Source organism: Erythranthe guttata, chromosome 1 (genome assembly GCF_056151865.1).
Source record: "Erythranthe guttata isolate IM_541 chromosome 1, IM_541, whole genome shotgun sequence".
Lineage (NCBI taxonomy): Eukaryota > Viridiplantae > Streptophyta > Magnoliopsida > Lamiales > Phrymaceae > Erythranthe > Erythranthe guttata.
Genome location: NC_142533.1, coordinates 253332 through 279773, shown reverse-complemented (window position 1 = coordinate 279773; position 26442 = coordinate 253332). Strand labels below are relative to the sequence as shown.

Genomic DNA, 26442 nt, shown 5'->3' with positions numbered 1-26442 from the left:
GTTTTTTTCGTAATTTAACCTAAAATATATATATAGGCATAAAAAAGAGACCAAACACATTTGTATGTGGTCAACATACAGCTTCTGATTCGTTATCTGATTTTGCAAAGGACTGTAAATAGTCCTATGGCTGCAGTGCACCAAACCTAACCACTTTTCTTTGCTTTCTATTTGTATTAGTCGAAAAAAGTCTTTTTTCTCAATAAATTTGTTGAAATAGGAGAAAAATAAATAATTTGATTTGAAATTAATATGCTTAGCCAAAGTTCAACCACAATTATATATATAAAAAAAAAAAAAAGTAATAATTTTGGGTTGGAAATTCAGGTGTGGCATTTGATAAAATGATCTAGTGCTGCAATCAATAACCATCTGTAAAGTCATAAAGAAGTGTAATGGGTCCCACACATGGCCAAAGGATAAGATTATAATCTTTAATTGCTTTATCTTTACCCACACTCTCTTTCTCTCTCCTCCATGATCCATCCTATCTTTAAAACTAGGATAAATTACAAACACGCCTGATGTATGGTCAAATTAAAAAAACACCCCTCTTGTTTGGATAATTACAACCACCCCCTCAACTCCTCAAATTTAGTAGAATCTTCGAGATTATATGGAATATTATCACTTTTGTAACCGTTTTATCCCATTCAAACTCTACATAATGAAGCAAGATGATCATAATATATATGTGATTTTTAGCTTGTATATATCAGTTTGTGGTACATCGAAAACTATATTTTTACACAAAATGAGTACAAACTAGAGCACATTTCACGAAATCTAGATGATTATGTTGAATTTGGCACCATAAGGGTGGAGGTGTAAGAAAAAATCATAGTTGAGGGAGTAGATGTAATTATCCAAACAAGAGGGGTTTTTTTGTAATTTGACAATACCTCATGGGGTGTTTGTAATTTACCCTTAAAACCAAGATTAAATACAAAAATAAATAAATAAATAAATAAAAGATAAAATCAGCTAGCTAGTCCGTTGACTTAAGACTTAAGAGCGCACATGGTTTTTTAGGCATATGGTTATTTGTTTAAGAGTCCTCCTACCTTAATCAAGATAAGATCCCATCAAACTTCTTTGATTTTATTTAATTTTATCATTATTTAATTTTATCATATAAATTAACAAACGACGTCGTTTTGTATACTTTATATTTAAATTATAATTGTGGAATTAAACGAGATAAAAATATGGAAGTCACTAGAAGTAAGTAGTTGGGCCCACTTCAGAAGAAACCAATACAGGTTGGTTGGGCCAGTATCCAATTGGGCCCACATGTGAAAATAGCCCACTACTAATACGGCCGACGTTCCAATGAAGCTAATATGTCATTTTTTTTTCATATATTTTTAAAGATTTTCTTTTACATGCAAATATATAGTATATAATATGTTTATCCATAAGTAATCAAGAATTAGTTCATCTAAAAAATGTTTTTTGTTTTTTAAAAAGTCGAGCAAAATCATAAAAAATCGTATGCTAAAGAAACTGAAATTTCCAAATCATTTTTTAGGATTTTTTAACACAAATATATAGTATATAATATGTTTATCCATAAGCAGTCAAGGATTAGTTCATCTAAAAATTGTTTCATTATTTTTTAAACAGTCGAGCAAAATCATAAAAAATTGCATACTATATAGCACACGTTTTTTGCTAAAAAAATTGAAATTTCTAAAATATTTTTTTATGATTTTTTAACACACATATATATAGTATAAAATATTTTTATCCATAAGTAGTCAAGGATTAGTTCATCTAAAAATTGTTTCATTATTTTTTAAAAAGTCAAGCAAAATCATAAAAAATCGCATGGTATAAGCACACGTTTTTTTGCTAAAAAACCTGAAATTTCCAAATCATTTTTTATGATTTTTTAACACACAAATATTTAGTAAAAAATATGTTTATCCATAAGTAGTCAATGATTAGCTCATCTAAATATTGTTTCATTGTTTTTTAAACAGTCGAACAAAATTATAAAAAAAATAGCATACTATAGCACACGTTTTTTTGCTAAAAATACTGAAATTTCCAAATCATTTTTTACGATTTTTTAACACACTAATATATAGTAAAAAATATGTTTATCCATAAGTAGTCGATGATTAGCTCATCTAAAAATTGTTTCATTTTTTAACACACGTTTTTTGCTAAAAATACTAAAATTTCCAAATCATTTTTTTTAACACACAAATATTTAGTAAAAAATAGGTTTATCCATAAGTAGTCAATAATTAGTTCATCTATAAACTGTTTCACTTATTTTTTAATAGTTGAGCAAAATCACGAAAAATCATGTACTATTATAGCACACAATTTTTTCTTAAAATATGTGAAATTTTATGATTTTTTTAACACTCAAATTTATAGTATAGAGATGTTTATCTATAAGTAGTCGAGAACTAGTTCATTTAAATATTGTTATACTAATTTTTGAACGGTCTATTAAATATCAAAATATCGTATACTCGACAACATTAAATAAAAGAATATACAAGGTTTCCTTAATACTTGATAAAACATTATAAATGTACATCATCAAACAAAATACTAGATTTCCTTAAACAATAATGTCCTTCTGTCTTAATACATTCCTACACCACTACCAAATCAACAACAACATTGTTGCTAAAGAGGAGGGCACACAAACAAAACAAAAAAAAAAAACAAAAATTGAAATAAAAAAATCTATATACTTACAAAGTTTTGGCATGTATGTACCTATACAATAGCCTTTAGTTTCATGATTGAGAATGGTGCCTAGCAAGCTTTGCCAGCACACCAATTGCCAATGAGTTAGTGTACGTAGTTGGTTCGGTCATAGCGGAATTAGAGCGTTGATCGACAAAATCATCCTTCTTGTCGGGCCCACCAACAATTGCCCCCGTTAACTCGTTAGGGTTCGAACCGTTAGTATTGTACCAATAAACGAAGCTCATTGGACAACTAACGACCTTCGTTGGAGACATCGTAGGCACAGAGGCACCTCTGTGGTGTGCTTGTTTTGGTGGATCTTTACCGAATCCAACCATGTAGGATCTTCCTTTAGGGTTCTTTCCTAGTAAATAATCCATCTGCATTTCCATTTAAATAAATAAATAAATAAATCATAAATAAAATTAAATTTGAAAAGGGTAATATTTTTATTTTTTAAATATTTTTTGAATTTTTCACCTGTTGCTTGGCAAATGCCATTAAACGGGTGGAATCGAACTTATTGTTTCCGCAAACGGCTTGTTGTTTATGTTTGGCTAGAATATCGCTATAGGCACTAAATAGAAAAGCAGTGCCTGTGACATATTGTGAATTGGCTCCATCTCTTAGGTGAACTAGTCCTCCTGTTTTTTTCGACATGTGTTAAATATATCGATTTATTACTTATATATAGAAATTGTAGATTTTTTTTATTGAACTAATTACCTGGAGAAATGTAAACCTTGTGATAGGGGCTATCGGGAAGTACCGAACATACGAAGCTATCGGCTTGTTCCTTGAAAGAATGCAATTCCTTGTGGCCCTCAAAGTAAAACTACATTATTTTATTTTTTGGAAAGTTGTGAGATTAATAATTAAGATATTATACGATGAATTTTCGATGAGAAAAAAAGATTTAATTAGTGGTTTTTTACTTGCGTGAGGAGAATTTGTGCTCCGGCGTATTTAAGGTCCCAACTAAATTCGGAAACAGTTGAACTTGTGGCTTCCTCTTGTATGTATTTCATGTATACTGATTTTTTTGTTGCTGTGTATAGCCATGTTGCTGCCCACAACAATTCATCCTAAAAAAAAGAAAAGGATTAATAAATAAATATAAATGATTTTTTTTTTTGGTTATTTTTATTCAAAAGAAATGGTGAGATTAATTACATTGAAGCCTGAGTAAGAGCAATAGAATGGACACTCTCCATCATAGGTTCCCTTATATGATTTCGCAAAGTCGAAAACCTGCAAAATATGGAATTATTGTGTAAGAAAAAAAATCAGTGAAAAAAGAAAAGGTGGTATATATCCAAAATAAGAGCTTTACAAAAAATAATTACCGATCTAGCCCTGTTAACGAGACTACGAGAATAAGCATGATCGACGCGTCTGAAGACAATAGAAGCAGCAGCCAAAGCAGCAGCAGTTTCCGCTGCAATCTCTGTACCAGGGGTATTTTGGTCAATCTTCAATACTGTACGAGGCGTTTTCATGTTTTCCGGTCTTATCCAGCATTCGTGATCTTTTACCGGATCTCCCACCTCAAGAAAAAAAACATCATTTTATTACACAATAAAAAAAAATCGAAAAAGTACGTAAAAACTATATATATAATACCTGCACATACAAACGATTACGCCTAGAACTAGCTTTAAGAAGATAATCAGTTCCCCATCGAATAGCAGAACGGAGATTTTTTAATTCACCGGAAGATTGAAGCTCCGATTGATAAGAAATTGCAGCCCATGCGGAAGTTGTTACTGTGAAAGCCATTGGAAGGCCATATTTCACATTATCACCGGCATCATAGTACCCTCCAACCAAGTCAACCTATATATTATTACAACAAATCGAATATTATTTATTTATTACAAACAAGTTATTGCAAAATTTTGTAGGAGAAAATTAGAAAAACACACACACACATTAGCAAGACTGCCATCTTGGAGAGCAGAATCTCCTCTCCAAGAAGGCCTGTGATTGGCTGGGAGCTTTCCAGATCTTTGTGCATCCAGAAAAATAATCGATTTTTTAAGGGCGCTTTGGTAATCGAAATCTGCGTTTACGGTTGAGAGAAAACCTCCAACGAAGATTATAAGCCATGTTGCGATATACATATATGTACCCAAGCTATTTCCATGGATCCTCTTCAAAGTTGACTTCATTTTTGTCAAGATTATTACAAAAACAGAAATTGGGTTCGGCTAGAAAGAAGCAAAAATACGAAAAAGAAAACGATGGAAGGAAACATAAAAAAGAATGGTGGTTAGTTGATGAGGATATAATGGTGTTGAGTTTAAGGTTTTGTTTGGGTGAATTGGCGGGAAATCAGCTGAAAAGTTAGGTATTTGGTAGTTACAGGTTGAGATAAACTTGGAGGATCAGCCACTAGATTTACTCTACTTAATTAAACAATTACTAAATAAATAAATAAATATCTCATTGCTTTTTTGACCAACCATTGACTCTTTAATTGTGTACAGTTAAATGACCAACCAATCTGCTGTTAATATAAAGTTTGAGAAAGATAGATCAAATTTGTTTGAATTAATATTTTCTTCTAGTTCAATTTTACATGTAGAAAAACAAAATCATGTTCCACATTTTTTTTCGAGATCAGTCGAGCTAGCAATCGAATCTAAATACAATCCCAATGTTTAAACTCGATAAAAAAAAAATACGTATGCACACAACTAGGATCGAACTTGGATCCTTCAACTACAAAAATGAGGGTGGCTTAAAATTGAACTGATTTTATTATGCCTTTTTTGCAGTGGGAAATTCGATATGGAGTAGTAGTGTGACAAAAATCAACGTTCAATAGGTCAAAACACAAATATTTATTCGCAACTACTTTGTACATAAATCGAATTCGTTCGAGAAAATAATGCAACATTGGAGGAAATTGGGACACCCTGCTAATTTTCAGAATCAATTTGATAATTTTTTGAAGATAATTGCTACAATGGTTGAGCTACAAAGAATCATATACGGAAACAAGTGAAAAATCGGGAAATCTTGAGCGAGAAACCCCACTATAAAAAGGGCTTGCTCTATATTCAACTACGACCTGTTTGTATCTACCTCTAACGAATCAAGACAAGTATATAGCCAGGAATAACTCGTAAAAATTGTTCTTCATTCAGCACATCCTAATTATACTTGCTACATTTTTTCCAATTTCTTCTTTCGTTTGCTCGCAGATAGGAATATCACCGATATACATGTCGAAAAAGGCCCCTGTATATTATATGCATACAGATTAGATACAGAATAAGAAACGTTAATGCTTCCTACTTTCTAATAACCGAGTAATATTCATATTTGATACGTCATATTTAACTGAGTAAACTTACTGCACAAATCTTTGCTTTGGACTGCTCCAATGTTATTCCCTCCAACTGCACAAAATAAATAGTTTACCTTGTCAATTTCCGAAAAGTTTCAAAATAAATAGTAATACTTGTCAATTTGATGGCATCTAAGTGCTGCTCACTTTCAGTAATTAGTTGTCCATCAGCTGTGCGACGGAAGTTTATTGTTGTACCCTGTAAATAATCCATCATCTCAAATTACAATAAATAAATAAAAATTAAAATAAGAAGAAACGATGGATCAAATGATTCATACCACGTGTAAGGGAATGTCCTGTGAGAACATGGAACCAAACGTTTGTAGGCAGCTAAAATCAGCATTAGGGTTTGTCTTCACAAGAGCAAAAGATTGTCATTACACGAATTCGGAAATACTAACCATCAAGCACAGGCAAAAAAGAAAGAAATATAAAACATACCCTTGTTAACCGTGCACGAAGAGACTTCTCAAAAGCACTACACGAGTCAATTAATACAATGAATCAGTAACATTAAAATCCTAGTACTGTGCCGTTGTGAAATATATATAGTATATTTGACATAATCGAACAAGACTAACTTACTCTTTCACAGTATTGATTTTGATTCCATTGCAACTGACCACAAGCCTAACTGTCATGTTGATATCCTCCCTGCAGCAAATATAATGAAACCAAAGTTTCTTCTAAGTTTAAATCGGTTCGTAAACAGTTCATCGCATACTAATATTATTCGGTAAATATTGCGACAAACCTTAGAAGATCCTGATAAAAATCTTGGCGCTTGTTCAATTCATATTCTGGAACGGAAGAATACTTCTGGCCCAATTTCTCACACACGTCGAATGGATGAACGTCTGTCGGAAAACCTAATTAGTAGAATATTTTTTGGAGCATTATCTAAATCAAACATAATATGCTTCGAAAGAGTCAATGCTAGGTCTACAACTTACAGAAACCAAATGCATAGACTTTGAGAGATTTGATTCTTATAATCGTCATAGTTCTTGATCCAGTACCAACAAGGACCTGATTAAAAAAATAGCCGATATAAACAAATCCCAGGTCAAATACAAATGGAACGTAATTTTTATACGAGCCAAGCATAGAGTCCCATAGCAAATTTTATTGAACAATTTGCTTCTCACTACACTAACTTATACAAAATGTGTTAGCTCAGACACAAAGAACAGTTTGCATTACCAAGAAGTTGTCGATTATTTCACACATTACGGCATTCAAGTCAAAGAGATTTAATAAAGTGTTGATTGTATAATTCAATGAGAGAACAAAATGATTAAAAGTATGTGGGGCTACCTCTGGAGTGAAACCGGAATCACTTTCTCCAGACATAGTGTAGTCCAACATGGTAGGAAACTCTACCCCAGTTCTGGGCTCGATTGATTTAGCGTAAGCTAAATGCTGAATGGGAAGATCGTTGCGGGGCCCACTTCCTCTATTTTCAATCTCACAAGGCCTTTGATCCATGCATTTCTGTGCTTCCACAGAACTGTGTTCCAACGGAACAGCTAGAAAATTGGAAGATCTAAACAACATATACGAATTAGAATTGCATGAAAAATCCACGAGTTCACTAGAAATAGAAAAGAAAAAAATTAAAAAGGTACGCGAGCTTACATATTAGTAATTGGGGGAACCAATGCAGCAGCCAAAGATAGCATATGAAACGATTGAAGCCTTTCAGCCTCTTTACACATGTGCTTCATAGCAAAATTTGATAAATTGACGAGCACCACTGGAATCTGCCATTTCCTTCGATGTCTTGACTTCCAGAAAAATCCAGTCAAATCGTGGCTTACAGAAGAAATGTGTTTTACAGAGAAACTAGAATGAGAACCGCCCGATAATCTCCTATTTATTCTGGAATTGGATCCACCACTACCGAGCCATATAACTAACGCACCAGCGAATTTCGACATGCAGTTGAAAGCATCTTGAAGTACCAAACTTCCGGGTATGTAAAGAAATCGTGAATTGACAACTAAAGATGTAATATAACTATGTGGCAGAAGTGGGTCCATGGGAAAAATGCCACTCGAACCACCATCTGGGTCGATGAAGAACATCCGATTATTTCCCATGATCAAGAACAAGTACTTGAATTATTTGTTCGAATCCAGAAATTTTGTAATTAACTATCACACACCCGGCACCCCTGATAGGGAAAACCTGTTCAAATTCTAAAAAAGAATTAGCAAGGATTTAATTATCAAATTACCCACAAAACATTTGGGAAATCAATCAATAGTTTTGAGAAATAACAATCGAATTCAAAGAAAATTAAAATAAAAGGTGATGCACTGGTAATTAGACGAATGAAATAAATACAGCGATCATAAAACACAAAATCGATTCTACCCTAATTATGATCAGTAATATCCAATATCACAATCATGCAAAAACAGTTAAATTAGAGAAAACGAATTCACCATTTCTATCAGCACCAAACAACCAGAATTATATTCATTTTTTTCAATTCGCACAAATGAACAGAAAGAAAAAATAAAAAAAAGTGGGAATAATAATAAACCTGGAGAAAGATCGGGAACCCTTTTACAATGACCTTGAAAAGGATTCGAAAAAGTTGCCCAAATGTTCGATCAGGGTTTATGTAATCGAGTTATATAGACGGGAGAAAAGAATTACAGGAAGGTAAAGAATATAGTTTTTATGAAGAGAGAAAGGAAAGCAAACCAGATTCAATGATTTCTTTTTTCTTTTTAACTTTTCAATAACTTTTGTGACGAATTCTTCTTTACCAGAATCAAATATTTTCTTTCCTAGATTTTGCAAAGAAAAATAAATATTGAATTGAGGCAAAAGGGTTGAAAAATCTGTGACCTATGTTGTTGTTTTCCTCCAAATAATTTGGGTTTTTTTTTTTTTTTTTTTTTTTTTTTTTTTGCAATTTAATAAATATTCTTGTTCATGTGCCCCTTATTCATGTTCACATTCATTCTCTCTTTAAAGAAACTTCTCCACATACACTTTCATTTGTTCTTATTCAAAAGTGTTAGATTGGTTATTTAAATATTATAAATAAAGAGTTATATGTTATTTTCTAAAATGAAATAAAAAAAAAATAAAAAAAAATTGGTGTGAAAGGTGATGATATACCGAATTTCCATAGTGAAATAAACCTTTCATGAAAATATAGAAATTGTTGTACAATAACCTTAAAAAGGGCACGTGGTCCTTGTAATCGATGCCAATAAATGTTGGTGCAAATGCAGATTGTCTTGTTGTAGGGCCATTGATCAACATGTGATGTTATTTCAATTTTCCCAATTATATATTTTCCAATCGTGATTAAATTCCCTAAGTTGTAGTCATAATTCCACACGTTTCCCAGGTCCGCAACTCAAACGGACCGTTGATATATCATAATTTACATTTCTCCATAAAAACCTACCGGGGAGGGAGTGGGGGCTCTCGGGCGACGGATTTCGGCAAGAATATTCCTGAATAGGACTCCCACCAAATTAGGCACTTTTGGCATTTGACAACCTTTTTCTTTTCGAAACTTGCATTTAATTAGAAAATTATATATTTTTTTGATTAAATACTAAATAGATACAAACTACAAAAATATCTAAAGTTAGGTCAAAATTGTCCATCTGCCGTCCATATAAAAGATTTCTCAATGATTTTGACAGGTTAGCTGAGTTTAAAAGTACAAATAGGTAGTCGGCAAGGTAGATCTGTAATAAGACTTCTCACCCACCATTTTCATTATACAAAGGAAAATTAAAACAAATTAAAATAATAATAATAATAATAAATTCCAACTGTACGAATATGAACAAGAAGCTCTTCGAAAGATCACATGCGATACTCACATTTCAAGAAATTCAGAGGGTATGAAAACAATAATATAAATATGATGCAAAATGAATGTGATTTACAGCCAGATCACTCATTTACAGCTGATGAATATTGCAAATATAACTCCGTAATTCAACCGTCCTCATCGGAAAAAAACTTTTTTTTTTCTGTAGGAATGTCCTTTATAGCCAAGAGATTCAATAACTAGTGTTTTTTTTTCTCTCCTACATTACAACTAATAAAAACCGTACCTGAAAGACCCGAATTCCGTAACCAGAAGCCGAATGTCTGAACCTCAGCTGTCAAAATCCAAAAATCTTTGTTTTTTTTAAGGTAGTAATAATGATGATTCTTTCTTTTGTTGAAGAGTTTCACAAAAGTCCTGCTTCGAATAAATTCCGCCTTCTCAAAGTTTCGTCTACAAGCTTGAAAGTCTTCTTCACAAGTTTCTGATCTAACGCAGTTGTTCTATAGATCTTAAAGACACGGTCAACACGGTCAGGTGCCGTGCTCTGGAAATACAACTCCTCGAATTTCTTCTTCACAAACCTAAGTTCATAACAAAATGTGACAAAAAAAATTAAGTACCATAATAAAATTTAATGTGATAGGGAGAAAGAAAGTGCTTACTCGTATGCATGCTCGATTTCTTGTTTCCCCGTTGAGACTGGCTGGTAATCCTTGAACCACCCGCATACATTCAGTGGGACCTACATAATAAGAGAATATTATGACATCATCGGAGTCGATTGCATGCATTGCATAAAAAATTGAAACAACCTTAAATTAAATGTCCTTACTTGCAGAACCTTCTTTTCAAATAAGTCAAACTTGTTGAGAAATAGCATGAAAGAAGTTTTCTGCATATAAGAAAAACCAAATTAAAAATTCATTAAGCTGACGTGTCGAGAACAATATATACAGTTTTGTAACATGTCATCATACAAAACCTCGAAGCAAGGTTGCTTAAGGACCCACTCCAAGAGTTCCTTTGTCTCCATCATTCGATTCTTGTTATCATCCTCAAACAAAGTTTGGTCATACCTGTAACACAACACAAATTCTAGGAAATGTCCAAGAAGATATTTGTCGGTAAACGAGAGGGTAGAATAGTCATACTCGCTTATAGCAGCACAGAATATCACAGCTGAAACACCCTCAAAGAGATGAATCCATTTTCTTCTCTCATTTTTCTGGCCGCCAACATCAAAGAGTCGATATACTTCTCCACTTTTTTTGTTTTCTCCAACTGGGCTGCACACGAAATAAATAATTACGGAGACAAAATCACAAAACTGGGGACAGAAACCAAGAAATGGTTCATATTTTCTATGGAGAGAAAAAGAGATCAGTAATCACCTGAACTGGATTTCGACAACACCAGTTGTTCGAACCCTGGCATAAAGAACATCTTCCTACATCGTGAAAGAAATATAAAACATACTGCAACACTCAGTAAATGAAGTGCTCAAGAAATTGTTATCTACTTCTTTCATAAGAAAAACTGGATAAACATCTACTGTAATACATAATTGAGTGTAAAGGAATATTAAAAATTAGTTGAACATTTCAGCGTATTTTGGCGAAAAGCGTTGTGATTTTGCTTGACTATTCATAAATTAGTGAAATGTTTTTAAACGAACTATTTATTGACTGTTTATGAATAAACATGTTCTATATTATATATTCGAGTCTTAAAAACTTTAAAAAAAAGATTTTAACATTTCAGCATTTTTTTAGCCAAAAAACGTGAGCTATAGTATACGATTTTTTGTGATTTTGCTTGAATATTCATAAATTAGTGAAGTAATTTTTAAACGAACTATTTATTAACTGGTTACGAATAAACATCTTCTACACTATATATTTGAGTGTTCAAAACTTTAAAAAAATATTTTAACATTTCAGCCATTTTTAGCCAAAAAACGTGAGCTATAGTATACGATTTTTTGTGATTTTGCTTGAATATTCATAAATTAGTGAATTATTTTTAAACGAACTATTTATTGACTGGTTATAAATAAACATCTTCTACACTATATATTTGAGTGTTAAAAACTTAAAAAAAATATTTTAACATTTCAACCATTTTTAGCCAAAAAATGTGAGCTATTCATAAATTAGTGAAATACTTTTTAAACGAACTATTTATTGACTGGTTATGAATAAATATCTTCTATACTATATATTTAGTGTTAAAAACTATTAAAAATGATTTTGAACATTTCAGCCATTTTTAGCCAAAAAACGTGAGCTATATAGTACACGATTTTTTGTGATTTTGCTTGACTAAACAAAATTAGTGAAATAATTTTTAAATGAACTATTTCTTGACTGGTTATGAATAAACATTCTATACTATATATTTGAAATGTTAAAAATTATTAGAAATTGATTTGAACATTTCAGTGAAAAAAAAAGGTGTGTGCTATAGTACAGAGGTCTTGCATTCGTAAATCAAACCATTAAGCAATCAATAAGTTCCATCAAATTTGCAGTACGTTCTCAAGATTAAGAGAATGGATTCATCAATTTCTATGGCCGATGATATATTGTTATTTTCTGCTGGAATATTTTATTTTAAAATTAGATAGGGATGGAATGGAGAAGTGAGTCATATGAAATCTTTCGTGTTTCACATACCTTTGTAGGAACATAGTCTGCGTCGCACAATCTTTGCAAATTTTCCATAAAATAATGAGCACAATCCGGAACTTGAAGTTCATTACCACGGGTATATGTTTCCTGCCCGATCATAGACGAACAGTTGATCAAAATACATCCATAAGCACATTCAATTAATTCCATAACTCATGTTGTAGCGATTAAAGATTATTCTTAAGCATTTCAGATGAAGAACAACCAACCTGTATGGCGTTATCTCTCCAAAGTGTTTCAATCTCATGCGCAAGCTCTTTAGTTAAACGTGGATAGTCCAACCTACCACCAATTTCTGAAAATTTGTCCCCGAGGTGCTGACAAATTAAACAGAAAAATAAATTAAAATTAAAAAATGAAAACTAATGTTCCCATCAACAACTTTTTTTGATAACTTTTTAAATTTTCACGAGGGAGCTGATTTCTGATATAGTATGAAGAAATGATGCAGACCTTATTTTCATCAGATATAATGAAATCTGATGAATCTGCTGAGCCCAAAGATAATTCCTTCGATCCATCGTGTAATATCTGTAGGAAAAAAACTCATTCTATATAAGATTCGAGCCATACAACCTCGACATCTACAATAATGTAATTTGAATACTTTTTGCATCCTATCATCAACTGCAATATAAATCAAAGGGAAATAACCAACACACCCTTTTTCATAGATTTCATACTTTTATTGTCTGATAAACATTGGCATGGATGACTGGGATGTAGCCTTTTAGCTCAGTCTCGTCAAACCCGCTTTGAAATAAAAGTTTTATCTGCAATTAATTAAAAGGAAATTATCTACTTAAAACAACTGCAAACTAATCCAGACATGTATGCACGGAGAAACTTGTGATACTCATCGATACAGAATAACGGGTCTTGCCTGCTTGAAAATGGTGGATTTTCCAGAATCTCCAGCACCTTATCACAAATAAGTAATAGCACGTTACATGGATATCAAACAAAGAAAGAAAAAACAAGATCGAAATTGAAGGTGGGGAGAAAATTTTCAATACTGTGCTTTTTGCAACAGTAATTCTGACTGAATTTGGACGTTTAAGTGCAGAAACCAACATGAAAGAAGTCTGTGTTTCTATTATCAAATTAAATTGCTAATGGGGGTGCTCATAATCAAAAAATATTCTGAAACGAACCACTCCGAAACATAAGAAGATTCAACAGTTTATTCTGAATACCGCAGAGTCAAAAAGTGAAGAAATATCTTCAACTTTATGTTGCTAAATAAACTCAAATGATTAAAAATATTAATATACTGGCATCTCTAGGAGATTGCAAGAGGATCAATCATGTATTCAAAGACATTTTAAAAGTGGTACATAGTAGATGAAACATGTACCCTACATTACATCTGATCACTATTATACATCAAAATCAATAAACAAAGAGCATAATCAAGAATCAGATCCCATGTAAGTATGTATACCAAGTAATAGAAGTTTCTGAATATGCTTCTCCGATTTTGTTTCTTGCTCAATTCGCCTTTCAATTTCTGCAGTCTGAGAAACAAGTTGACTATATTTTAGTGCTAAAAATAACCATAACTGAAAGAAACAAGTTACCGAGTAATATTACACTCAAAAGACGTAATAGTTTAAGGCATAGCAAAGAGGATTGACCTGCTCATTCTCTTCAGAATCAGCTTGATTGTGTTGATGTCTACTGCAGAGTAACCCCATATTGTCGATTAGCGTACACAACATAAATACCAGTACGCTCAAGCTTTTGCTTTTGCTGTGATCAATCACAAATTCCTTCACCCAATCTTCTACACTGATACATTTTTTACCTAATTACAATGTTACGATTCTTCAGAGCCAATAAAATTGAGCTACAATTTTGAGAAGAAACTCTCGAGCAGATCACTAAGAACTTACAACTACACGTTTTTTTCCTTAATGAACACAAATCACACGTGACACACATGATACAGAATAACTTAAAATCCGGGATGATATTTACATAAAACCTTGTGTAAGCAAACGATTAATGCAGCTCAGTTACCCAGAACCAATACCAGATATCAGGAACAGAATTTTCTCAAATAAATAAATATAAAAAGGCAACTACAAAAGCTGATAAGCAAGAACTTTTCGAATTTAAGCATCTGCCTACTCCAGAATGGCATCAAGACATTTAACAACCGAATTCGAAGAAATAAATGTTGCTGCATTTGTAATCAGAGTATCAGACCCGATCTAGAAACACCAATTCAACTCTACACTATTAAGATTTGATCAATTAGCTCCAGCATCACAATCTTCAACAACAGCCCAACGATGCAAACAGTTCCAAAAAAAAAAAAAAAAAAAAGTTCACTATATTCAATATTCCAGCTCAACATAAATGAACAGCACGAAAAGAAAAGGAAGTTGAAATAAACCTGGAGAAGCAGAAAAATGCTCGAAAGGAAAGATCGAGAAAACTGTAAGATGATTCCGACAACGATTTTAGAAAAATTAGGGAAGAATCGATTAGGGTTTATGTAGTTGAGTTAAGAGGAAGAAAGAAGTATGGGTGAACGAACTGTGCTTTTGTAAATAGAGAGGAAAACAACGCCAGATTCAATGATTTATTTTTCCTTTTTAACTTTTTTCAAACACTTTAGTTGAATAATCTTTTTCTGACCCAGATGATTCTTGGTTGTCAATATCAATTATTTCTTTACTATATATTTCAGTGTTCGCGGAAAAAAGAACAAAATTGAAAAAGAAATTAAATGAAAGGGTGGGAAAATTGTTATTATCCATAAACAATTTGGTGATTTTTTAATTTAAATATGTTGAATTTTACCACCTAATAATTAATAAATTTATTTATCAGAAGAATTATTTGTTTGATTGTGTGACATAAGTCACCATTAATTAAATAAAGGCTGCGGCTATATGCAAGACTAATTCCACTTGTGCAAGACCAAATTAAAATTTTCAATGTATAAATACTATAATACCCTTATTTATTAAAAAAATAAAAAATTCCAAATATGCAAGACCAAAAATTCAAAAACACAAAAAACCCTATCACAAGACCACAAAACCACAAGATCAACTATCATCTTCTCCATCTTCCAAAACCCACAAGACCTTTCTCCTTCCTCCTCCATTAACCCACAAAACCTAGAAATTCAAAATCATCAAAACTCAACAAATCTTACAAAGATGGCAAGTATGGAGTCATGAGACATCAAAATAGAAGATTATACGATGGAAGAACCCAAGAATGTATGCATTTATGGGTTTTTTTTAGCTAGAATATCGATTTTCCAAAAAAAATCCCGCGCAAACGAATTCGACATGTACATGTCGAATTTTACAGCTAAAAATCGACATTTAGATGTCGATTTTGAGGTATTAAATTCGACATTTAGATGTCGATTTTGAGGTATAAAATTCGACATTTGAATTTGTGCTATAAATTCGACATGTCAATGTCGATTTTTACCTATGAAATTCGATGCTTAAGTGTCGATTTGTAGCATAGTTTTTCGACACCTTGGTGTCGATTTTTGTTTTTTTCTCATTATTTGTATTTGGTCTTACATGAGAAAAAAAAAGCCAATTTAATTTATGGGCATACTTGTCATTCCATCTTAATAAAATAGAATCTTTTGGAATCTTTCTTTAATTTGGTCTTGCACAAGTGGAATGAGTATTGCATATAGCCGCAGCCTTAAATAAATTGTATTTTGGAACTTTTTTCTAATAAATACTAGTTATAATTTATACCCGGATCCACTTTTAGAAATTTAATTATTTAATATGGTGTGGGTTGTTTGGGCCTAATATTGTAGGGTTATCTGGATATGGGCCTGACCACTGATGTATTTTATAGCCCGAATGTTTGCCGTATGGCCCGTATCTTGGAATCAATTGTACGCCTATATGATCAATTGGCTTAATTCCACTTTGCATCCTTGAAATACATTTTTTTTGGCATTTTACACTCTTGAAAAAAATTACTAGTATTTTGCACCCTCAAAACAGAATAAATTATGCATAATGCATCCTAAAGAATTTTCAAAACTAGTGAACATAATTTAATATACTTTTAATCGTATACTTTTAGAATGCCAACTGTCAAATTATTTTGTTTTTTTACATTCATCAACCTTTCGATCCTATAAAGTGCAAAAATAAAAATATTTCTAAACGAAATCGAAACACAATAAGCTTAATTGGTAACACTAAGTAATCATGTGAATCAATGTTTAACGAAAATGAGTAGAAATTAATGGATTTTTTTTTTCTTCCATAAAAACAGATCAATACATATTGAAACCATGAACAAAGAAGTCGTTCACAATGTTGTTGAATTGGTCTGCACGTTCAAGTTGGGGACAATGTGATGCTTTTTTTATCACCTTTAATTTGGCCTTTTCCCCTAACAATCTGCATTCACAAAACCAATATTATAATATATTTATTTGCTAATAAATATATTTGCTATAATTAACAATGATTTATAAAACAACATTAACTTATTTTTTCCACAATTTTAAGCCGTGAATGTGATTGACAACGCAACTACTATATATATAGATTAATTGCGTATACAACTCAAAAAAAGAAAAAGATTAATTGCGTATTAGTAAGCGATTGATAATAATTAATTGCGTACTTATTGAGTTCCGTAGCTTTCTCCAATAAAAATATTTGATCTTCCTCTCCCCACACAATCAACGTTTCCTGCAGTTTTCAAATTAATTTAAAAATTGAATTTCCGTGATGAATTAATTAATTAATTATGACGTCATTATTTGGTGTACCTGTGAAAGTGGAGATATGGTGACATCTTCATCTTGTCCAATGCTCAATTCTTTCAATAGTTCCAGCTTTTCTTTCCTGTTCTCAGAATACAATTTCTGTACCAATTTCCGCAATATAAATATTATATTTGATAATTTTCACTGTCGCAAAAAAATTAATTTGTTATTCTGCAATAAACATTTAATTATTAATCATTTTACTCGATATTAAAAAAAAAATATTTAACGCTCACGTCGAGGAAATCATTGAGCAAGAACTCCGGCATGTACGGCCGCCGGAAAAGAACGAGGTCGAGCAGCGTCCGCAGCCCGCTAGCGGTGGTGGGCAACATTAAATCTTCAATCTTGTCGACTTTTGCTTTCTTCATCAGGCGGTCGTTGTCGCTCCGCCGCATGTTCACGGCGGAGCTGGCGATCACCACTTTCTCCACCTTTTCCGGCGACGCCGCCGCCATCAGATACGCCACAAATCCGCCGTAGCTCGTCCCCACCACTGAGTACCTAGATCATATCGGAACCGAATTCAAATTTAATTAATGGATAAATAAATAAATACATATCCGCATCTTTTGGCTGATTCATTAATTAATTAATTACCGATGAATCTGGAGCTTTTCGAGGAGTTTGGCGAGACAAGTTGCCTGAAAAACCTCGGACCTGTCGGTGGAATTGGTGAAGGAGTCGCCGAAGAATAGTAGGTCGGGTACATAGACGTCGAATTCTCCGGCGAAGAATGAGATTTGCTGACGCCACTGCCATAGGCTCGGAGGACCAAAGCCGTGGATTAGGACAAGGTTAGGTTTTGAAGTGGCGGCGGTGGGCCCCCAGAAATGGATGGTGGTTTCTCCGTCGATCTCCACCGTCTGCGAGGAGAGTCCGGCGGCCGTCGCTGAGCGGCGGAGGAAGTTGCTGAGCAGGCATACGATGCTGAAACAAGAGGCTCCCATTCCGCCACTTTTAATTACTATTAATTAATTAATTAATTATGAGAATTAAGGAATGTAAGTATAAATATTATTAAACCAGTCCATATATATATATATAGAGAGAGAGAGAGAGAGAGAGAGAGAGAGAGAGAGAGAGAGAGAGAGAGAGAGAGAGAGAGAGAACTAAACCATTCGATACACACACCGTACCCTACACATTTATGTGTGTGCGCATAATTAAGTTGTATATATACACACACCACATACACATACAGTGTATGTATACGGGATTCGTGTTCTTTAATTAGTGATTTAGTGAAAGTAAAAATAGTATATAAATGAAAATTAATTGGATCGATGAATTAAATGAAGAATTCCTCAACTCTTACCTACTTTCTCCACCCAGCAATGTATGTGGGACAAAATTGATTGCATTCAATTAAATTAAACATAAATAAATTATTTAAAGGTGCTAAGTTGGTAGGGTACGTATTATTATTATATTAGCCGCCCCTCTAATTCGAATTGTATACGCATTATTCACATGAGAAAAGGGGGTTAGTTATACGTATATATATAATAATAATAATATAAATATATTGGTTAGTGTTAATGAGCATCTTTGCATGCAATTTCAGAAGAATTAGTTATGTAATAAATCCAACGGTTTTCAGTTATGGCAAAGTTCACGTGAACGAAAAGATGAAGATAAAGTGGTCCTAAGTATGTGTCGCATGCTGCTACCCTGCATCTTCTGTTACATATTTGATATATTCATATTTTATTTAATACTATCCCCATACAGTATATATGTGCTGTGTATAAATTACCTATTAATTACTAATTAGTTGTCGTATAAAAGTAGTAAAAATATATATATAATTTTTATGACAAACGCCATCGCTAAAATTATGTATGAGACGATCGATGAGAGATTTCATCCTTTACGCTAGTTAGAATTAATTAATAGACGACGACACATTTGATTCCATGTGATGAAATCAGTTACGAGTCAAATTTCGAGTTCTAATTTAGTTTTCTTAATTTTTTTTTTCAATTAATATTGCCTTGTAATAATATAGAACAAATTACATCAAGATGGAAGACGCGATATATTTCAATTACTAAATTATTTTAGACCATTATATTTGACCCTCAATTATAGCAATCAATATGAATCATTGTAATTTATTATTTAATTTGTAATGATGTAATCACGCCTCTAATTAAACATTAACTACGTATTTTCCAATTGCGATTAATTTTTCTTTTATTTAAAAAGGGCAAACGTAAATGGGCTTAATAAACTTGTTTTACATCGAATAATAAAAGTAATTCCCTCAACAGTGGGTAATAATATTGAGTTATGGGCCATGCAAGAAATTGTTGACAACGTTGTTGAATTGGGATACTTGTTCAAGATGGTTGGCATGTGATGCGTTTTTTATCACGTGTAATCTCGTCTTCTCCCCAAGCAATCTGCAATTTTTTTATTTCACAAAACCAGCATTTTGTCAACATTATTTTCTAGAAAAAACATATTCATTTTGACAAATTAAATTATCAACAATAAAAAAGCGTACTTCTCGAGTTCTACGGCTTTTGCTAGCGGAAATATCCGATCATGCTCTCCCCAAACAATCAATATCTCCTGCAATTTTAGGATTTGCTTCAAATCAAGCCTTATTTTGTATTATATATATATGGTGCATGATCATCACTATGTTTTATATACATACATATATACACATATATGTATATATACCTGCAGCTGCAAGGGAGAAATGGTGACAGTGTCATTCTTTCCAATGGTAACTTCTTTCAAGAGTTCGAGCTTCTCTTTCCTGGATTTTGAATACAATTTCTGTGGACCATATAAAATGTAACAAAATTCAATATTTTAATTGATTAGTAGCAATATATATATACGTTGGACAATGAAAAATTGAAATATCAGCCACCTCAGCAAAACCCTTGAGCAAAAAATCCGGCAAGTAGGGCGGCCGGACGGCTATGAATGCGAGCAATTTCCTGAGCTGCGTAGCGTTGACCGGCATCAACAGATCCTCGATCTTTTCGACTTTTGCTCTCTGCATCAGCTCGTTTGTGTCCCTCCGACTCATGTTCACAGCACAGCTGGCAAACACCACCTTCTCAACCCTCTCCGGCCACATTGCCGCCATGTGGTATGCCACGAATCCGCCGTAGTTCGTCCCCACTATCGAATACCTAATTCAAATATAGATACTTATCGGTTAAAGATTTTTATTAGGGGTGGAAATCACACGGATCGTATATCATAATTATTAGCATCTTCGAAAAAAATCGATTTTTTTTTCCGGAAGTGGACAACCAATTCCAAAAAAATGGAATATCAAGAAACGAAATGAAAAAACTTGTTACAAAATCGAAAATTAATTTTCGGATTGAGGTTGATGAAAATCGAAGATTCCAAGTTTTTCGGTCACGTGTATAATATACAAAATGCATAATACTATTGGTACTACAAGTACAGATTTTGGAAAAAGACTCGGAATTTTAGGAATTATTTTCGGAATTAAAATCATATCAAAAATCGGAATCTCATATCTATTCCAATTCCGTTCAAAAAAAAAAAATCAGAAAAATCAAAGCCTTGTTCCAAAATTGAAATTTTTTGAATCGCAATCGGCAGAATTCGGAAATTTTATTCCAATTTTCCAACCCTAATTTTGATCATACATTACGTACCGAGAAATCCCGAGTTTTTGAAGGAGTTTAGCAAGACAAGTGGCTTGGAAAATCTCGGTCCTATCAGTAGATTTGGTGAAGGAGTCACCGAAGAACAACAGGTCAGGGACATAAACGTCAAAATCACGGGCGAAGAAGGAGATTTGATTGCGCCATTGCCATATGCTCTGAGGACCCAACCCGTGTATGAGGAGAAGCGGAGGTTTGGAGGTGGGGGCAGGTGGGCCCCACAGGTGGATAGTGGTGCCGCCGTCATCTTCGATATCCACCGTTTGAGATGTGAGGCCCGCCGCTGCGATGGAGCGGCGGAGGAACCTACTCGAGAGGGAGAGGAGAAACGAGACTGCCATATATCTATATATCTATATCTATGTCTATATCTAACCTTTGCTCTCTCTCTTAGTTACTTTCTTGATCTTTTCTCTCTCTCTCTCTCTCTCTCTCTCTCTCTCTCTATGTATATATATATATATACAATCATAAAAGAACATATGTATATGTCGGCAACAAGAATCGATTTCTTCTTATCGATTATGTTCAAAATATGCAAATTCTTATCGCTTGTATTACGTAAATGGTGACAATTTCAGCAGACAGCAGCCATAGTAAGGCGTCATGCCTTATTGCTAAGTATGAATGATTTTGTTTGCTTACTTTGCCTCAATACTATAAATACTAAATACAATGTCTTCAAGAATAAGTTGTAAGGAAGAAATATACAAATACAATTTCCAGATTTATTGGAATTTCTAGCCTTCAAAAAATTTATCCAAAATGCAATTGAAATTCTTGGGCAGCAAATATATGTCAAAATTGTTAAAACAATTGCAAAAACAGAATAGACTAATCAATGAATATTTTTTTCACCAATCAAGAAACAGAGTACACCTGCTTCTAAATTGCTCAAGGTACACCACAAAGATGCAGGATATTAATATTTAAATATTGACCAATGAGGCAATGAGTTTTTATATATTGTTACAACAATATTCTGGGCAAAATATTTTATTTTGATGTAAGAAAATTAAAAAGATAATCATAAACAGTACTAAGAAGCCAATTGGGAAATTGAAATACAGATCCTCTGTATTCATGTAATAATAAAGTACCACAATTTTACAACAAACATTCAAACAGAGAGAGATCTAGAGAGAGAGAGAAGAGAGAAGAGAGAGAGAGAGAGAGAGAGAGAGAGAGAGAGAGAGAGAGAGAGAGAGAGAGAGAGAGAGAGAGAGAGAGAGAGAGATCGGATCAAGCACAGGCGCAAGGATTATCGACGACCAAAACACGATCTTCATCGCCGGCTCTGAAAATCAAGTACCCGACGGCCAAACCCACCACCACCGCCAGAAACACGCCGGCGTTGAAAGACATGACGGCCAGCATCAAGAAGTACCCGATCGCCGAGTTTATCCCGAACAAGATCGCATCAGCAAATCGCGACGGCGGCCAATTGGAGCCACCCAGTTTGGAGAAGAGCAAAGGGGTTTCGAGGGGGGCGGCGCCGCCGCCGGAAGACGGGGTGTTCTTGGAGAGGAGCCTGATTCGGAAGCGGCGGTCCTCCATGTACTGGTAGAAGGCGGAGAAGAGAAAGCAGGCGAGGAGAGAGAGGGAGTAATTCAGCCATGAATCGGTTTTCCATGAATCGAAGAGGATTGTTGCTCTTATCCCCCAGTAAAACGTCATATGCATCATCTTTGCAGAAATTGAATGAAGAATTCAGTCTGCAAAAAAAAAAAAAAAAAAAAAGGATCTTGATTTTGCAGATTGGGTTTTGGATTTTGATGCTTTGTTTGTATATTAAGGAAGAAGAAGAAGGAATTGTGTGGACTTTTTTTTGGTGGAGTTGGATTTGGATTCGTCGAATAGATTTATTATTTAAATTTATTATTTATTAGGTGGAAGAGATAATTATTTAATTTGATGTGTATTTTTAATTGAGTTGTACTACTGTTCTTGTTCTTCTTGCACTCTTTTGTACGTTATTAACAAGTTCGTATTATTGTTAACACTAATTTTTTTTTGCAGGACAAATACGAGGTGTTCACCTAGTACTACTACAACAACAACAAGAACAAAAATATAAATAAATAAAAATTCATTATATTTATTTCAATTTATAAAAAAAAAAAAAAAAAGAAATGTAGAATTTTTTATGTTGCTAAAAAAGGTCAATTTAATGGACCACAAAAGGAATAAAAAAAATATTCTCACTTTAAAAATAAACGAAATTTGAATTTCAAATAAATGAAACCCCACAAACTATTATTATTGAATTTGCATCCTTATTAAACATGTGGAATTATTTAATTGTTGCAAATTTAATTAATTAGTGACGAAAAAATATGTAGTACAAATCCTAAAGCAACGAACGTACAAAGATGAATGAATGTACTATGCAGAATATGTACTAATGAATATAATTTAAAAAAATAATAATAATAATTTTTTATCCAGAAATAGAAAAGGAAACCTGCTCTTTCTGCCATACTGTCTGTAATGCAATCTTAGCCTCTTTTAGTATCGTAACTATTTCAGTCGAATATTATTTTTCTAAATATAATTAATTATTATAGTTTTATTTCTATTGCTTCATATAATATATACATATATATATAACCAAGGCTAATAAAAACTCATGCTAGCAAATTAAATATTTCTTCTGGAACATTTTTTTTCTCTTGCTACCTTAAAAAAAACATCAATTATTATTCGATTTATGAATTATAAGACAATAGTTATAAAATTAAATCAGCTGGTTTCTAGAAAACCAGAGTCGAGAGCAGGACGACAACTACGAGACCTAATCATGTTATTATTACCGGGTTTTGCAACCGGGCTGGATCGGGGCGAGTCGATACTCCTCATTAGCAGTTGTTTCAAAGCACAAATCAATTCTTCAGTTGGATTCTTCGGCGGGCTGAGATTCTTGAATTTCTTGCAAAAACTCATGTGCCGATTCAAGGCTTCCTCGTCTTTGATCTCTTTGTTCGATCGGGCTATTTCGTCTTTTACCGCCTCCGAGCAAAGCCCGCAAATCCACAGGCCCGAATAATGGTCGCGGACACGCTTTATATATTCGTCCGTGCATTCCTCCGTCAGCCCGCAGCACTCGCATCTTGCAGACACGACTTCCGTTGTTTGGTCTGAAATATTATTCTCCATTGTTATTACAACCTGCTGGGAGAAAAATTAACAATGTTGAATGGCTGTTATATATAAGCGGAGAAGCACGCGTGTAATAAAACTGAAACTTCTTTTTTTTACTTTTGAAAATTCAAATGGCGAAAATTGAATAAAAGGGTTTAATGGCAATTACGAGTTATGATAGAAAGAATATGTGCTGAAAATCTTTGCCGCGTGTGTATTTGGTAACTGATGAATTTTATTTGAACCTGGATTTAATTTAATTTCTTCCAGAAATATATAATATATATATATTATTTATTTATCTTTCTTTCTCCCACTCTCCTTCTTCTTCAACAATCTCTCCGCCGATTATCAACCGCTTGAATACCATATACATTTTCTGTGTGCGTGTGCACTGGGATTCTGAGAAAATAGCAGGATTGTGACGATATATATATATATATATATATATATATATATATATATATATATATATATATATATATATATATATATAAAATAAAAAGTGTGGTTTTTAACATGAAAAGGTTGGATAGATTTTCTGAACTCTGGTGCCAACTAAGCAGTGTTAACGTGAGTATTACAGACAAGAAAGTGTCATTACCAATCATTGGCGGTTCTTGGCGCAGTAAATATTTTTTGATGGCTACATTTCTATTGGCTGTAAACGAGCTAGGATCTGCTGCTTTGCATGTCGGATGATTTCTGTGAGCTCAATTGATCTTTGCCCTATATCTTGAATGTATGTGATTTGGTCAACGTTCTCAAAACTTGGACTGTTGGGCCTTTTTGAATTGTTTAAAGAAATTGTGTTAAAATACACAACAACTTCATAAGTTTGAGGCCCATAAAAATAAAAGATAAAATTAGACGGCCAATTTGAAACGTGTTTTACTCCAAGGATTAATTTTGAAGTTTTCTAATTTTTTTTTTTTTTAAATTTCTTAATCAAGATTGGTGAGTGTATGAGATATTCTTGCAATTAAGTTGTTGTTACTAATTAAAACTATCGACTACTAACAATTATTGATAATCTCGAAAATAAAGTGCATTATATTATTTTTGCAATAGTAAATATTTTTGTCTCTCCAAGTACAGATTGCCGCAGCATAAAACCAAATTAATACAATGTATTATATATATATATTTTTTAAAATCTTATAAATCTTATAAGTTCCCTAAATACTTCATTTTTTCATTTAAATTAAGATTTTTTTTGAATTTCTTTTTTATCAAAAACCTTATAATAAGCAGAACGAATGATCTTAAGTATTCCAATTGAACTTGTGTATTTGCGATTAATTGCATTAGATTAAAGTTTATTAAGTAAAGTTCTTTGTCAATTTATTAAAAAGTAAAAAAGTGGAATTATTAAAATAAAAAAAGAGTATGAATGGAGTGGTACAGGAGGGTAATACTAGTCCGTGGTACAGCTGATTAAAACAATTCAGATGACTCGCCAGCTGTACTGACGGCAACATTTGCGGGTGGTCAGAGCCAACCGGAAAAAGGACGGCCACGTGCATAATTGGACGCGTGGGGTCACGCATGTTCCGAATACCACCACAATGTGTCACTCTCTTGTATTAAGATTGTACAGTACTACTCTTAAAGCTCTTTTCATCTAATTAATGGCTCTTAATTGTACAGCCCCATAGGGACTTTGTCCGGATAACTAAATTGCATTCCATATAAAAGTTTAAGAAGGGCGGCCCAAAGCTAAAAATCAATTTAGTACAAGAAACATTGGGTTATGAGGTTTTATGGCAAGATGTTGGGTCAAAAAATTCGAGCATATCAAAATAAAAATACATAATATACTCTTAAAACACCGTTTAATCAGAGTTTATTTGCCGCAAAACGCTTATCGGTATGGTAGGTATGACGTCCGACCAAAATTCCAATGAAAGCTGAAAGTTAACGTATGCGAGACTAAATTGACATCATTAAACCGGCGAGCTTAGTTGCATTACTCACACACATATATTCTTGATCAACAACATTAATCGATTTGAGAGACGTGAGAGAAATCAAAAATCCAAACAATTAAATCTTCTCATATGTGGGACTGGAAATTGTGGCCTAGAATAGCGTCGCAACAACTTGTACCATTTTGTGGGGACGATGTGAAAAAAAATGAAATTATAAAAAAAAAACAAAAGAAGAAAAACAACAAAAATGATAAGAAGAAAACACACACACACACACACAAGAGTAACATAGAGGAGGAGAAAATGAGTTTTAATTAGTTTAGACAATGTTGCACCACTTTAATA

General features: G+C 33.1%; 7 protein-coding genes across 10 annotated transcripts in view; all 7 read right to left on the bottom strand.

The window, feature by feature from the left end:
- The window catches only part of LOC105977259 (uncharacterized), a 38918-nt gene extending 20097 nt beyond the window's left edge, over positions 1-18821 (bottom strand). Inside the window, exons 1-6 of one of the 2 annotated variants that reach the window (XM_088811652.1) lie at positions 18676-18821; positions 17958-18324; positions 17594-17861; positions 17361-17456; positions 17213-17280; positions 16848-16983 (exon numbers count right to left, since the gene is read on the bottom strand). In XM_088811652.1, the coding sequence (XP_088667778.1) occupies positions 16857-16983; positions 17213-17280; positions 17361-17456; positions 17594-17861; positions 17958-18324; positions 18676-18721 (972 nt within the window). In that variant the 5' untranslated portion in view covers positions 18722-18821 and the 3' untranslated portion in view covers positions 16848-16856. Of the gene's footprint in view, positions 1-16847; positions 16984-17212; positions 17281-17360; positions 17457-17593; positions 17862-17957; positions 18394-18675 lie in introns of those variants that run through there. The other variant, XM_088811618.1, reaches the window with a different exon arrangement.
- On the bottom strand, positions 2499-4996 carry GH9A4 (glycosyl hydrolase 9A4). Its single transcript, XM_013002315.2, has 8 exons — positions 4647-4996; positions 4339-4551; positions 4062-4262; positions 3889-3966; positions 3651-3800; positions 3442-3550; positions 3196-3359; positions 2499-3095 (listed from the first exon to the last, which is right to left on the bottom strand). Exons 1-8 carry the CDS (start codon positions 4884-4886, stop codon positions 2763-2765), a joined length of 1488 nt encoding a protein of 495 aa, XP_012857769.1. The 5' UTR covers positions 4887-4996; the 3' UTR covers positions 2499-2762.
- On the bottom strand, positions 5644-9241 carry FAP2 (Chalcone-flavanone isomerase family protein). Of its 2 annotated transcripts, none has more exons than XM_088811540.1 (11): positions 8625-9241; positions 7712-8274; positions 7391-7619; positions 7027-7102; positions 6828-6930; positions 6659-6727; positions 6515-6551; positions 6352-6426; positions 6218-6269; positions 6078-6122; positions 5644-5961 (listed from the first exon to the last, which is right to left on the bottom strand). In XM_088811540.1, exons 2-11 carry the CDS (start codon positions 8173-8175, stop codon positions 5864-5866), a joined length of 1248 nt encoding a protein of 415 aa, XP_088667666.1. In that variant the 5' UTR covers positions 8176-8274; positions 8625-9241; the 3' UTR covers positions 5644-5863. The 2 variants fall into 2 exon arrangements, with proteins under 2 accessions (XP_088667666.1, XP_012858005.2); XM_013002551.2 differs by having other exon boundaries at positions 7712-8263.
- LOC105977228 (G protein alpha subunit 1) lies at positions 9954-15468 on the bottom strand. The gene is made up of 14 exons (XM_088811563.1): positions 14979-15468; positions 14215-14384; positions 14022-14094; positions 13461-13498; positions 13261-13350; positions 13031-13108; positions 12787-12894; positions 12563-12664; positions 11279-11334; positions 11039-11173; positions 10870-10963; positions 10720-10779; positions 10550-10629; positions 9954-10468 (listed from the first exon to the last, which is right to left on the bottom strand). The coding sequence occupies exons 2-14, from the start codon at positions 14296-14298 to the stop codon at positions 10291-10293; spliced, it is 1176 nt and encodes a 391-aa protein (XP_088667689.1). The 5' UTR covers positions 14299-14384; positions 14979-15468; the 3' UTR covers positions 9954-10290.
- Positions 18822-19538: 717 nt separating the features above from the next.
- On the bottom strand, positions 19539-21465 carry LOC105977009 (uncharacterized). Its single transcript, XM_088826942.1, has 5 exons — positions 21017-21465; positions 20248-20515; positions 20052-20150; positions 19870-19937; positions 19539-19765 (listed from the first exon to the last, which is right to left on the bottom strand). The coding sequence occupies exons 1-5, from the start codon at positions 21364-21366 to the stop codon at positions 19651-19653; spliced, it is 900 nt and encodes a 299-aa protein (XP_088683068.1). The 5' UTR covers positions 21367-21465; the 3' UTR covers positions 19539-19650.
- A 611-nt stretch (positions 21466-22076) lies between these two features.
- COPT5 (copper transporter 5) lies at positions 22077-23022 on the bottom strand. The gene has a single exon (XM_013002506.2). The coding sequence runs from the start codon at positions 22709-22711 to the stop codon at positions 22268-22270; it is 444 nt and encodes a 147-aa protein (XP_012857960.1). The 5' UTR covers positions 22712-23022; the 3' UTR covers positions 22077-22267.
- Positions 23023-23672: 650 nt separating this feature from the next.
- Positions 23673-24468, bottom strand: LOC105977214 (uncharacterized). Of its 2 annotated transcripts, none has more exons than XM_013002507.2 (2): positions 24336-24468; positions 23673-24193 (listed from the first exon to the last, which is right to left on the bottom strand). In XM_013002507.2, the coding sequence occupies exon 2, from the start codon at positions 24179-24181 to the stop codon at positions 23768-23770; it is 414 nt and encodes a 137-aa protein (XP_012857961.1). In that variant the 5' UTR covers positions 24182-24193; positions 24336-24468; the 3' UTR covers positions 23673-23767. The 2 variants fall into 2 exon arrangements, with proteins under 2 accessions (XP_012857961.1, XP_012857962.1); XM_013002508.2 differs by having other exon boundaries at positions 23673-24196; positions 24336-24450.
- Positions 24469-26442: the final 1974 nt, after the last annotated feature.

Excerpts from the sequence above, each read along its gene's own strand:
- LOC105977009 (XM_088826942.1), bottom strand. The coding sequence starts at position 21,366 with ATGGCAGTCTCGTTTCTCCTCTCCCTCTCGAGTAGGTTCCTCCGCCGC. Across the intron at positions 20,151-20,247 it reads TGCTCAAGGGTTTTGCTGAG|AAATTGTATTCAAAATCCAG; the intron begins GTGGCTGATATT and ends TATGGTCCACAG. Across the intron at positions 19,766-19,869 it reads AAAGCCGTAGAACTCGAGAA|ATTGCTTGGGGAGAAGACGA; the intron begins GTACGCTTTTTT and ends AAAAAATTGCAG.
- FAP2 (XM_088811540.1), bottom strand. The coding sequence starts at position 8,175 with ATGGGAAATAATCGGATGTTCTTCATCGACCCAGATGGTGGTTCGAGT. Across the intron at positions 6,728-6,827 it reads TTTTATCAGGATCTTCTAAG|GGAGGATATCAACATGACAG; the intron begins GTTTGTCGCAAT and ends TATTTGCTGCAG. Across the intron at positions 6,123-6,217 it reads TGGACAACTAATTACTGAAA|TTGGAGGGAATAACATTGGA; the intron begins GTGAGCAGCACT and ends TATTTTGTGCAG.
- LOC105977214 (XM_013002507.2), bottom strand. The coding sequence starts at position 24,181 with ATGGAGAATAATATTTCAGACCAAACAACGGAAGTCGTGTCTGCAAGA.
- GH9A4 (XM_013002315.2), bottom strand. The coding sequence starts at position 4,886 with ATGAAGTCAACTTTGAAGAGGATCCATGGAAATAGCTTGGGTACATAT. Across the intron at positions 4,263-4,338 it reads GTAATCGTTTGTATGTGCAG|GTGGGAGATCCGGTAAAAGA; the intron begins GTATTATATATA and ends TTTTTTCTTGAG. Across the intron at positions 3,551-3,650 it reads CACAAATTCTCCTCACGCAA|TTTTACTTTGAGGGCCACAA; the intron begins GTAAAAAACCAC and ends AAAATAATGTAG.
- LOC105977228 (XM_088811563.1), bottom strand. The coding sequence starts at position 14,298 with ATGTTGTGTACGCTAATCGACAATATGGGGTTACTCTGCAGTAGACAT. Across the intron at positions 13,351-13,460 it reads AATCCACCATTTTCAAGCAG|ATAAAACTTTTATTTCAAAG; the intron begins GCAAGACCCGTT and ends AATTAATTGCAG. Across the intron at positions 12,895-13,030 it reads TTATATCTGATGAAAATAAG|CACCTCGGGGACAAATTTTC; the intron begins GTCTGCATCATT and ends TTAATTTGTCAG.
- COPT5 (XM_013002506.2), bottom strand. The coding sequence starts at position 22,711 with ATGATGCATATGACGTTTTACTGGGGGATAAGAGCAACAATCCTCTTC.